Raw genomic sequence first — 13,317 nt, 5'->3', positions numbered from 1 at the left:
GGCAAGTTGCTACTTCCTGCAGCATCAACCGCAAACTTTTTTCCTACTAGGTTGATTATCACGGATTAGGAGTGTACGCAGATTTGGTGAACATTGGTGTGTACTTACCTGGTGGTATCATTTTATTCGATGCAGCATTGATCACGGGGCTCACCACTTGACACTGTGTAGTCAGCGCGGTCTACCTTTACTTTCGTTTTATTAATATATTTATTTAGGGTTTAGGCAATTAATCCCTTTCGTAGACCAGCAGCGACACACTCATACGAGTGTTATTCACTCGAACATTATAACTTTTCTTCCTCCCTCCTGAATGAGGTAGCGCGGGTATCCATTGATTTTTAGATAGATAGACAGTTGGATAGATAAATGGATGGATAGATAGATAGATAGATAACAGATAGATGGAAAGATAGTCTATAGATAGATAGATAAAAAGAAAGATAGATAGATAGATAGATAGATAATTGATAGATAGATAAAACTGGCTTTAAAATCTGGTAACTTATTTTTATCTTTCTCATGGTGCATTTATCGCCAAATTTGCAGGGCTCATTGTTAAGTTCCTTTTCAGACTTTATTGTACTCTGCATCTTAATGTTCTCAATTATTTACACTTAGCGAATTATGGCTTGTTTAGTAATGCTCATTGCATTATCTGTGGTTGGGAATGTGATGTGTGAACTTGTGTAGGAATTTTGATTTTATATGTAAAAGTGGTGCATCTGTTTACATTTATGTGTTGTAACATTGCATCGTATTTCTTTTTAAAACGCAGTGTTTTGTTTGTGCTCAATTTGTATACTGACATTAAGGGGTATGGTGAACTGCTCTCTAGACATGTCCAGGCATGTAATATTCAGATTTGGGAGGGGGCAAAGGGGTTTAGAGGACCTGTCAAGAGGTTTTTGGGAACTTGGGGGCGGTGTCTAAAAGGGGCGTAGCACCTGTCACTTTTTGACGACTTTTATGTCTTCATCACTACTTCTGTGGTCAAAGAGGCAAGCAGATTTAACCCAGATTATTTTGATAATAGAATGCTTTCCATGAATTTTTATCAGGTCAGTTACAGTCTCCCAGCTGGAGGAGCATATTATCAGCATATCCTCTCTTGGGCATGGAAAAATAAAATTCCTTCATTTATCCATATAAGACATGTCAGGGACTTAATTGCAATAGCAAAAAGCAATGGGGGCAGAGGACATTCTTGCCTTGTCACCCTAAGCAACTCAAACATCATCAAAGTTCTTCCATTTGCACTTACTCTTGCATTTGCTCTCCTATATATTAATTTGGCCCAGTCAATAAAACTTTTCCCCAGTCTTATCTCTTCCAGAAACAGCCAGATATAGTTTTACCCAACACAGTAGAGTACAGTGAAACAAATGCCCTAATCATCTCCTTCTCCCTCACCTTCTAGACAGGAAGATTGTATATTCCAGAATAACCAATGTACCTTACAGACTACTGATTTACTGAATAAATTCCACCTGATCTTCCTTTATTAAATTTTTTATATTCTTGGCCAATCTACCAGCCAGTACACTTGCCGGTATTTTATTATCTGAATTCATCAGGGATACTGACAGATAGGAACCCGATTCAGATGGATCTTTACCTTCCCTCAACACTACAATTATTATGGCTTCATTCATAAAATACAGCAGTAATCCTCTTTCCAATGATGTCTTGTAAATTTCTATCAAAATTGGGAGCAATTTTCTCCCCCATAACTGATACAACTCCCTCGGGAAATCCATTTGCTCCTAACGCTTTTGTGTATGCAGAGATGCTACAACTTTAGCTAATTCCTCCACATTTAAAGGTTTATCCAGCACTTTTTGCTTGTACCTCTGTTAATTTAGGCATGAGGATTCTCTTGAAAAAATCCTTCTAATTTCCTCCAAATTACTTTAGAATATAAAGAAGCATGCAAGTAAAATTTTCTAAGCTATTCCATTATTTTTGCTTCCTTTATGTTTATATCTCCCTCTATAGCTTTTATTACACCCACCCATTTTTTTTAAATCTTTTCCCACAAAACTATACATCAATCTGCTCAGCTTCTCCTGCTCTATAACAGGGTTCTTTCAGATTGCATTGCATTTTACGGTGACAGCTCCTCTTTAATTATCCTTGCCACCATCCCTATTGAAGCCTCTTCCCCTAATATTGATCTACTTTTATTAATTTATATCACTCTCTGGGTTCTTTCGTAATGTAGTTTCTTTTTTTTTTAACTTTCGGAACCTTCAGTCATGTGTAATAAAATTTGTAATATAGGATAAAGGTAGAGCCACTTTTTGGTTCATCCCCTGCAAAGTAGTGCTCCTAGCTCCTGCACCCACTGTGCAGGATAAAGCAGCACTGCTCCCTTTAGCAGGTAGCTCGGAGTACTATAGTGAAGGTAAATACATTGTTTCCATTCAAATTCCATATCTTATATATATTACCATAAGCTCTAAATGTTACTATATTACAGTAAGTCAGTATTTTTATTTCATAAACAGTTGAAATATAAACTTTGCTTAGTTATATTTTATGATTTTCTAGATTGGGCTGCCATCTAATAGAAAAAAGAAAATCATATGGATGGACTGTGGAATTCATGCTCGTGAATGGATCTCAGTGGCGTTTTGTCAGTGGTTCATTAGAGAGGTATGAAATTATTGCTCAATTTTACCTTAATCCACCTATGTTATTAAAGGGGTTATCCTACAAAAATATGCATCACCTATCCAACGTATTTGTCATAAATATAGTATTGCAGGGGATCCAACTACTGAGGCCCCAATGATCCCAAAATGGAGCATCCACAATGTCCCTCACTGAATGGTGTGATAGTAAGCGTGCCAGTCCACCAATCTAAACAAATTCCAACAGTCTAAGGAAACCTTAGTACTCGAAATTGCTAAGGTCCCAACAGTCAGACCCTAATAATTTAAGATGTATTTATTTTACTTACTGGTATAGCAACAAAAATGATCTGCAGTGCTCTGCAGACATTATTATCACTCGCTGTCCCCAAGTGGAGATCACAATGTAAATATAAATCACTATGCCTTTGGAGTGTGGGAGAAAACTGCTAAGAATAAGGCTACGGTGTGTTTCCAAAATGCATAAGTAGTAAGGGGAGACTGTTTTCGTCAAACTAAAAGTGACTGGTGGACATGCCCCTTTCCCCACCCACAACCCCTCCCAGTCCCTCCCAAACCATGCCTAAATACCGCCCCAAACCATGCCTAAACACCACCCATTCAAAGCCCCTTATTCTGTTAGATCTAATATTGCGTCAGTAATTCAATAAAGTTTTAATATCTTTAAAAATAAAATGATATTAAGCTTGTATTAACCTCTTACTAAGCCAATCTAAATATTGACAATAGCAAATTAGGAAATTTGCGTCGTTAGGAAATTATGTTTAAAAGCGCATATGGGTAAGTTCGGACATGATGAAGGCATGTTCGGACATGTCCTAAGACGTTATTTAAGAGCGGCAAATTATTTTGTCTCCTTAGGCATACATAATTTAGGCAAAATATTTGATCACCGCATCTAACGCAGATATGTAGCATTTAAAAATATTAACAATAGCTAATTGCAGCACCTAACTTTCCTGAGTGCCCATAACACTTCAAACCCATAATCGTTCTTAGCGTCTTCAGACAGATTTGTCTTTTGTCCTGTCACAGATGCAGCAGCTGCAGAAACAACAGAAGCTGCGTCAGCCGCGGCACCCAACTTTCCCGTGTGCCAATTCTGTTTTTCCATTTTGTCCTATTTCATAGCCACACCTATCACAGATATTGAACATAGCTATCTAACACAGATATGTATATATTAGCAATAGCTAATTGCGGCACCCGGTAAAGTTGGGTGCCACAATTAGCTATTGTTAATATTTATAAATGATACATATCTGTGTTAGATAGCTATGTTGAATATAACTTGTATCTAGCTTCTAACAAGACAGCTGTTGATCAATTTGCATAAACACGTACCAAATTTAGAAATCCACAATGTTTATACATGTGTTACGAGACATAGTCAGCCTAATGTATGAGCAGCTGTGACAATAGCAAACAGTTGTCAAAACATGTCTGGACATGTTCTAATATCTTTAAAAATAAAATTATATTAAGGCTCTATCAAAATCTTTATCAGACTATTAAAAGCCTATGAATCTTATAAAAACCTAAGCTATCTATCTAGGTCCTATCTATCTATCTATCTATCTATCTATCAATCACATATCTATCTATCTATCAATCTATCTGATGTCCTAATATCTTTAAAAATAAAATGATATTAAGGTTCAATCCTAACTATCTATCTTTTAGCTGTAGTCAATTGGCGGTATGTAAAAGAGCGCTACACGCTCAACAAAAACACAGAAATTTGCTACATTGCAAAATTATATTAAATAAAAATTGAAGGCGCATTTGATTTAGGGCTCTTTCACACTTGCGTTGTCCGGATCCGTTGTGTACTCCATTTGCCAAAATTACACGCCGGATCCGGAAAAACGCGTAAGAACGCATCATTTTTTCTTTCCGGATGCGTCTTTCTGGCTTTTTTGGTAAGATACTGATCCGGAAATCCTGAAGCCAACATCAAGTGCTGTTTCGATGGATCCGTCTTACGGATCCATCGAAACAGCGGATCCGTCGTGTACTGATGAGCGGATCCGGTATGTAAATTATTTCTTATTCGAAAATTTCTAGTTTGTTTTACAAAATAAAATATGCAAGGGACAAACACACAATACTCACCTCCAGGAGCTTCTTTCACGCCCTGTCTTCTCACGCGCGGGCTGTCTAGTGGAAGTTTTCGCGCCAGCCAAGCCCTTCCAGACGAAACTTCCGGATCCGTCATTGCGCCGTAACAACTGAAGATGTTAGGACGTATCCGGACTAATACATTTCTTTTTCAAATTATTTTTATTAATTTTCAAAGAGAAGGGAATTACAAACATATAGCAGGACAAATCCGCATGTAAGGCACATATAATGGGAGAACAAATGATGATGTTCTGAACACAATCGATGTCATAGACAAGGGACTTGTATGCCCATAAAGATAGCGACAGCAATGGCCTAAGCATTAAAGATAAACAGAATCACATCTTCCTGACACATCACTGCACCTGAAATAGTGAATAACATCATGTTTCGAGTATACACAGTGTTAAATGATCAGAACTCCTAGGTTCCCATGCGCCGCACAGTTCCATCTCCAGACTTAAGCATCCATCTCTCACATGGACTAATACATTTCAATGGGCTATTATTCTGGATCCGTCGATGCGGAAAGTGTTCAGGATTTTTGACCGGAGCAAAAAGCACAGCATGCTGCAGTATTTTCTCCGGCCAAAAAACATTCCGGTCCTGAACTGAAGACATCCTGATGCATCCTGAACGGATTTCTCTCCATTCAGAATGCATGGGGATAATCCTGATCAGGATTTTTCCGGCATAGAGCCCCGACGACGGAACTCTATGCCGGAAAAGAAAAGCGCAAGTGTGAAAGACCCCTTAAGCAAAATGTCTTCATTTATGACGCATCACTGTACATTTTTCAATAACTCTGTACATAGCTAACTAACACAGATTTGTATAATTTATAAATATTCGCAATAGCTAATTGCGGCACCCACAATTAGCTATTGTTAATATTTATAAATGATACATATCTGTGTTAGATAGCTATGTTGAATATAACCTGTATCTAGCTTCTAACAAGACAGCTGTTGATCAATTTGCATAAACACGTATCAAATTTAGAAATCCATGTTTATACATGTGTTAAGAGACATAGTCAGCCTAATGTATGAGCAGCTGTGACAATAGCAAACAGTTGTCAAAACATGTCTGGACATGTTCTAATATCTTTAAAAATAAAATTATATAAAGGCTCTATCAAAATCTTTATCAGACTATTAAAAGCCTATAAATCTCTTCTATGGATCTTATAAAAACCTAAGCTATCTATCTAGCTCCTATCTATCTATCTATCTATCTATCTATCTATCTGACGTCATAATATCTTTAAAAATAAAATGATATTAAGGTTCAATCCTAACTATTAGGGATGAGCGAACCCGAACTGTATAGTTCGGGTTCGTACCGAATTTTGGGGTGTCCGTGACACGGACCCGAACCCGAACATTTTCGTAAAAGTCCGGGTTCGGGTTCGGTGTTCGGCGCTTTCTTGGCGCTTTTTGAAAGGCTGCAAAGCAGCCAATCAACAAGCGTCATACTACTTGCCCCAAGAGGCCATCACAGCCATGCCTACTATTGGCATGGCTGTGATTGGCCAGTGCAGCATGTGACCCAGCCTCTATATAAGCTTGGGTCACGTAGCGCTGCACGTCACTCTGCTGTTACAAGTGTAGGGAGAGGTTGCAGCTGCGACGTTAGGGCGAGATTAGGCAGTGATTAACTCCTCCAAAACACTTAAGACAGTGATCGATCTACAGTTGTGGATCATTGAACTGCTGCTATTCAATTGCTAACTGTTTTTAGGCTGCCCAGAGCGTTTTTCAGTCACTTTTTTCTGGGGTGATCAGCGGCCACCAAGCTGCCACCAAGTCCATTTAACCATCAATAGTGTGGTTATTTTTTTGCTATATCCTACATCAGGGGCAAGCTGTCACAAAGTCCATTTAACCATCAATAGTGTGGTTATTTTTTGGCTATATCCTACATCAAGGGCAAGCTGCCACCAAGTCCATTTAACCATCAATAGTGTGGTTATTTTTTGGCTATATCCTACATCAGGGGCAAGCTGCCACCAAGTCCATTTAACCATCAATAGTGTGGTTATTTTTTGGCTATATCCTACATCAGGGGCAAGCTGCCACCAAGTCCATTTAACCATCAATAGTGTGGTTATTTAAATCTATCCCTAAAAGGGTATATTAGATTCATGGTGCTGATAGGGTCATTCTCAATAACTTCACACACACTCTACTGTGCATATCCAAGTCTAATTCTGTCCGTAAACGTATACCTGTCACCCAGCGCCAAAATAATAGGCCTCAAATTTATATTCAGCAAAATCTGTGGCTATTGCTGTAGCTGCTCAAGTTATTTTGTGTCCGTCAAAGCACAGTTTTTGCTCTGGGTTGAAATACAATTCCCAACCTAGCAATTTTCTAAATTAGTGGTTTCTGCTGTATCAGGCCTACTTTAAATCTATCCCTAAAAGGGTATATTAGATTCAAGGTGCTGATAGGGTCATTCTCAATAACTTCACACACACGCTACTGTGCATATCCAAGTCTAATTCTGTCTGTAAACGTATACCTGTCACCCAGCGGCTAAATAATAGGCCTCAAATTTATATTCAGCAAAATCTGTGGCTATTGCTGTAGCTGCTCAAGTTATTTTGTGACCGTCAAAGCACAGTTTTTGTTCTGGGTTGAAATACAATTCCCAACCTAGCAATTTTCTAAATTAGTGGTTTCTGCTGTATCTGCTGTAGCGGCTAAATAATAGGCCTCACATTTATATTCAGCTAAATCTGTCATTACTGCTGTGCCTGTATTAGTGTAATACGTACCTAAATAGATAGCCAGATAGTGTTAGGTGTCTGTAAAAAAAGGCCTGAATTTGAATTCAATACATTGGGCCAAATAATATTTTTCTTAATGTGGTGAACGGTAACAATGAGGAAAATATCTAGTAAGGGACGTGGACGCGGTCGTGGTGGTGTTAGTGGACCCTCTGGTGCTGGGAGAGGACGTGGCAGTTCTGCCACAGCCACACGTCCTAGTGTACCAACTACCTCAGGTCCCAGTAGCCGCCAGAATTTACAGGGATATTTGGTGGGGCCCAATGCCGTTCTAAGTATGGTAAGACCTGAGCAGGTACAGGCATTAGTCAATTGGGTGGCCGACAGTGGATCCAGCACGTTCACATTATCTCCCACCCACTCTACTGCAGAAAGCGCACAGATGGCGCATGAAAACCAAGCCCATCAGTCTGTCACATCACCCCCATGCATATCAGGGAAACTGTCTGAGCCTCAAGTTATGCAGCAGTCTCTTATGCTGTTTGAAGACTCTGCTGGCAGGGTTTCCCAAGGGCATCCACCTAGCCCTTCCCCAGCGGTGGAAGACATAGAATGCACTGACGCACAACCACTTATGTTTCCTGATGATGAGGACATGGGAATACCACCTCAGCACATCTCTGATGATGACGAAACACAGGTTCCAACTGCTGCGTCTTTCTGCAGTGTGCAGACTGAACAGGAGGTCAGGGATGAAGATGATGCAGGGGACGATGAGGTCCTAGACCCCACATGGAATGAAGGTCGTGCCACTGACTTTCACAGTTCGGAGGAAGAGGCAGTGGTGAGACCGAGCCAACAGCGTAGCAAAAGACAAAGAGGGAGCAGTGGGCAAAATCAGAACACCCGCCGCCAAGAGATTCCGCCTGCTACTGACCGCCGCCATCTGGGACCGAGCACCCCAAAGGCAGCTTCAAGGAGTTCCCTGGCATGGCACTTCTTAAACAATGTGCTGACGACAAGACCCGAGTGGTTTGCATGCTGTGCCATCAGAGCCTGAAGCGAGGCATTAACGTTCTAACCCTTAGCACAACCTGCATGACCAGGCACCTGCATGCAAAGCATGAACTGCAGTGGAGTAAACACCTTAAAAACAAGGAAGTCACTCAGGCTCCCCCTGCTACCTCTTCTGCTGCTGCCGCCTCGGCCTCTTCTGCTGCTGCCGCCTCGGCCTCTTCCTCCGCCTCTGGAAGAACGTTGGCACCTGCCGCCCAGCAAACATGGGATGTACCACCAACACCACCACCTGCGTCACCAAGCATCTCAACCATGTCACACGGCAGCGTTCAGCTCTCCATCTCACAAACATTTGAGAGAAAGCGTAAATTCCCACCTAGCCACCCTCGATCCCTGGCCCTGAATGCCAGCATTTCTAAACTACTGGCCTATGAAATGCTGTCATTCAGGCTGGTGGACACACACAGCTTCAAACCGCTCATGTCGCTTGCTGTCACACAGTATGTTGTTCCCAGCCGCCACTAATTCTCCAAGAGAGCCGTGCCTTCCCTGCACAACCAAGTATGCAATAAAATCAAGTGTGCACTGTGCAACGCCATCTGTGGCAAGGTCCACCTAACCACAGATACGTGGACCAGTAAGCACGGCCAGGGACGCTATATCTCCCTAACTGCACACTAGGTAAATGTAGTGGCGGCTGGGCCCCAGGCGAAGAGCTGTTTGGCGCACGTCCTTCCGCCGCCAAGAATCGCAGGGCACCATTCTTTGCCTCCTGTTGCCTCCTCCTCCTACTCAGCTTCCTCCTCCTCTTCTTCCACCTGCTCATCCAGTCAGCCACACACCTTCACCACCAACTTCAGCACAGCCCGGGGTAAACGTCAGCAGGCCATTCTGAAACTCATATGTTAGGGGGACAGGCCCCACACTGCACAGGAGTTGTGGCGGGGTATAGAACAACAGACCGACGAGTGGTTGCTGCCGGTGAGCCTCAAGCCCGGCCTGGTGGTGTGCGATAATGGGCGAAATCTCGTTGCAGCTCTGGGACTAGCCGGTTTGACGCACATCCCTTGGCTGGCGCATGTGCTGAATTTGGTGGTGCAGAAGTTCATTCGCAACTACCCCGACATGTCAGAGCTGCTGCATAAAGTGCGGGCCGTCTGTTTGCGCTTCCGGCGTTCACATCCTGCCGCTGCTCGCCTGTCTGCGCTACAGCGTAACTTCGGCCTTCCCGCTCACCGCCTCATATGCGACGTGCCCACCAGGTGGAACTCCGCCTTGCACATGCTGGACAGACTGTGCGAGCAGCAGCAAGCCATAGTGGAGTTTCAGCTGCAGCACGCACGGGTCAGTCGCACTGCAGAACAGCAACACTTCACCACCAATGACTGGGCCTCCATGCGAGACCTGTGTGCCCTGTTGCGCTGTTTCGAGTACTCCACCAACATGGCCAGTGGCGATGACGCCATTATCAGCGTTACAATTCCACTTCTATGTCTCCTTGAGAAAACACTTAGGGCGATGATGGAAGAGGAGGTGGCCCAGGAGGAGGAGGAGGAAGAGGGGTCATTTTTAGCACTTTCAGGCCAGTCTGTTCGAAGTGACTCAGAGGGAGGTTTTTTGCAACAGCAGAGGCCAGGTACAAATATGCCCAGACAGGGCCCACTACTGGAGGACGAGGATGAGGAGGAGGTGGAGGAGGATGAGGATGAAACATGTTCACAGCGGGGTGGCACTCAACACAGCTCGGGCCCATCACTGGTGCGTGGGTGGGGGGAAACGCAGGACGATGACGATACGCCTCCCACAGAGGACAGCTTGTCCTTACCTCTGGGCAGCCTGGCACACATGAGCGACGACATGCTGCAGTGCCTGCGCAACGATAGCAGAGTTGCCCACATTTTAACGTGTGCGGACTACTGCGTTGCCACCCTGCTGGATCCCCGGTACAAAGACAATGTGCCCACCTTACTTTCTGCACTGGAGCGTGATAGGAAGATGCGCGAGTACAAGCGCACGTTGGTAGACGCGCTACTGAGAGCATTCCCAAATGTCACAGGGGAACAAGTGGAAGCCCAAGGCGAAGGCAGAGGAGGAGCAAGAGGTCGCCAACGCAGCTGTGTCACGGCCAGCTCCTCTGAGGGCAGGGTTAGCATGGCAGAGATGTGGAAAAGTTTTGTCACCACGCCACAGCTAACTGCACCACAACCTGATACGGAACGTTTTAGCAGGAGGCAACATTTCACTAACATGGTGGAACAGTACGTGTGCACACCCCTCCACGTACTGACTGATGGTTCGGCCCCATTCAACTTCTGGGTCTCCAAATTGTCCATGTGGCCAGAGCTAGCCTTTTATGCCTTGGAGGTGCTGGCCTGCCCGGCGGCCAGCGTTTTGTCTGAATGTGTATTCAGCACGGCAGGGGGCGTCATTACAGACAAACGCAGCCGCCTGTCTACAGCCAATGTGGACAAGCTGACGTTCATAAAAATGAACCAGGCATGGATCCCACAGGACCTGTCCATCCCTTGTGCAGATTAGACATTAACTACCTCTCCTTAACCATATATTATTGTACTCCAGGGCACTTCCTCTTTCAATCCTATTTTTATTTTCATTTTACCATTATATTGCGGGGCAACCCAAAGTTGAATGAACCTCTCCTCTGTCTGGGTGCCGGGGCCTAAAAATATCTGACAGTGGCCTGTTCCAGTGGTGAGTGACATGAAGCCTGATTCTCTGCTATGGGACCTCTCTCCTCTGCCTGGGTGCCTGGGCCTAAATATCTGACAATGGACTGTTCCAGTGGTGGGTGACGTGAAGCCTGATTCTCTGCTATGGGACCTCTCTCCTCTGCCTGGGTGCCTGGGCCTAAATATCTGACAATGGACTGTTCCAGTGGTGGGTGACGTGAAGCATGATTCTCTGCTATGACATGAAGACTGATTCTCTGCTGACATGAAGCCAGATTCTATGTTATGGGACCTCTCTCCTCTGTCTGGGTGCCGGGGCCTAAATTATATGACAATGGACTGTTTCAATGTTGGGTGACGTGAAGCATGATTCTCTGCTATGACATGAAGACTGATTCTCTGCTGACATGAAGCCTGAATCTCTGCTATGGGACCTCTCTCCTCTGCCTGGGTGCCTGGGCCTAAATATCTGACAATGGACTGTTCCAGTGGTGGGTGACGTGAAGCCTGATTCTCTGCTATGCCATGAAGCCTGATTCTCTGCTATGACATGAAGACTGATTCTCTGCTGACATGAAGCCAGATTCTATGTTATGGGACCTCTCTCCTCTGCCTGGGTGCCGGGGCCTAAATATCTGACAATGGACTGTTCCAGTTTTGGGTGACGTGAAGCCTGATTCTCTGCTATGACATGAAGACTGATTCTCTGCTGACATGAAGCCTGATTCTCTGCTATGGGACCTCTCTCCAATTGATATTGGTTAATTTTTATTTATTTTATTTTTATTTTAATTCATTTCCCTATCCACATTTGTTTGCAGGGGATTTAACTACATTTTGCTGCCTTTTGGAGCCCTCTAGCCCTTTCCTGGGCTGTTTTACAGCCTTTTTAGTGCCGAAAAGTTCGGGTCCCCATTGACTTCAATGGGGTTCGGGACGAAGTTCGGGTCGGGTTCGGATCCCGAACCCGAACATTTCCGGGAAGTTCAGCCGAACTTCTCAAACCCGAACATCCAGGTGTTCGCTCAACTCTACTAACTATCTATCTTTCAGCCGTAGTCAATTGGCGGTATGTAAAAGAGCGCTACACGCGCAACAAAAACACAGAAATTTGCTACATTACGAAATGATATTTAATAAAAATTGAAGGCTCATTTGATTTAAGCAAAATGTCTTCACTTATGACGCATCACTGTACATTTTTCAATAACTCTGTAGGGTAGACACATTTGTGCATAATTACAGCAACATATACTGTGACACAGTGAGAGGTTTGGTCTGGGAAAACAGGTATTTTCCTCCCAGCATGTGCTGCTGGACTGATGTACAGCCACGTGAGGTCAAATACCGGACTGGATTTTAAGTGCTGGTCCGGGTTTTAGCAGCACCTGGCTGTCCTTAAATAGGCAGCTGGGCTCAGAAGCGATGTCTCTCTGTTGGGATCTGGGAGCCTTGTGTCTGGATGAAGGCTTGCTACCTGTTTGGCGTTAAAACAGATTGGTGCTGCTATCAGTAAGGACTCTTTGAGGCAGAATTGCCGCATGGTGTTAATTACCACCAACACCGCAAGGTGACTTTTTTGTTTGAATATGACTGCTTGTTTTGTCACTTGCCTAAATTGTGAATAAAACACTGAACTGTTTGATCCAAAGAACTTGTTGTTGCCTCTATACTGTGTCCGCTAATCCTGTCTACCAGAGCGAGTCCCTACAATTGGTGGAGGATGCGTACGATGCCCGGAAAGCAGTCCATGCCGCGATTTCTAAGATGACCCCCGCAGACAACATCAAAAACTACCTGGCGATGTATGAGAAAGTGGCCATCAGGGAAAAGCTACCCTGTGACCAGTGGGCTAAGGTCGTCGCTCCGTTCCTGGGGTCCTATTCCCAGGGGGGTAAATTTTGACTTGCCGGACGAACAAGCGGCCGACTACCAGAAAGTCGAGGGGGAGATTCTGGTAAGACTAGTGATGAATGTGTTGGTCCGGGCCCAGCGGGTGCATCAGTGGGGGTTCAACCCAGCTGAGCCTGCAGCACCCCAGTATTATAACTTACTTCCCCTCTTCCAAAAATGGCTACAGTATAGAGTGCTGAGT

At 44.0% G+C, this 13,317-nt stretch overlaps 1 protein-coding gene across 1 annotated transcript in view; it reads left to right on the top strand.

Annotated features, from left to right (window-relative positions):
- LOC121008786 (carboxypeptidase O-like) overlaps positions 1 to 13,317 on the top strand; it is a 278,938-nt gene that overhangs the window by 87,546 nt on the left and 178,075 nt on the right. Inside the window, exon 5 of the mRNA XM_040441480.1 lies at positions 2,554 to 2,658. Coding sequence (XP_040297414.1) covers positions 2,554 to 2,658 — 105 coding nt within the window. The remainder of the gene's footprint in view (positions 1 to 2,553; positions 2,659 to 13,317) is intronic.

Source organism: Bufo bufo, chromosome 7 (assembly GCF_905171765.1).
Source record: "Bufo bufo chromosome 7, aBufBuf1.1, whole genome shotgun sequence".
In the NCBI taxonomy this organism is placed as follows: Eukaryota; Metazoa; Chordata; class Amphibia; order Anura; family Bufonidae; genus Bufo; species Bufo bufo.
Note: the sequence above shows the minus strand (reverse complement) of the source record. Positions and strands in the feature narration are given on the sequence as shown.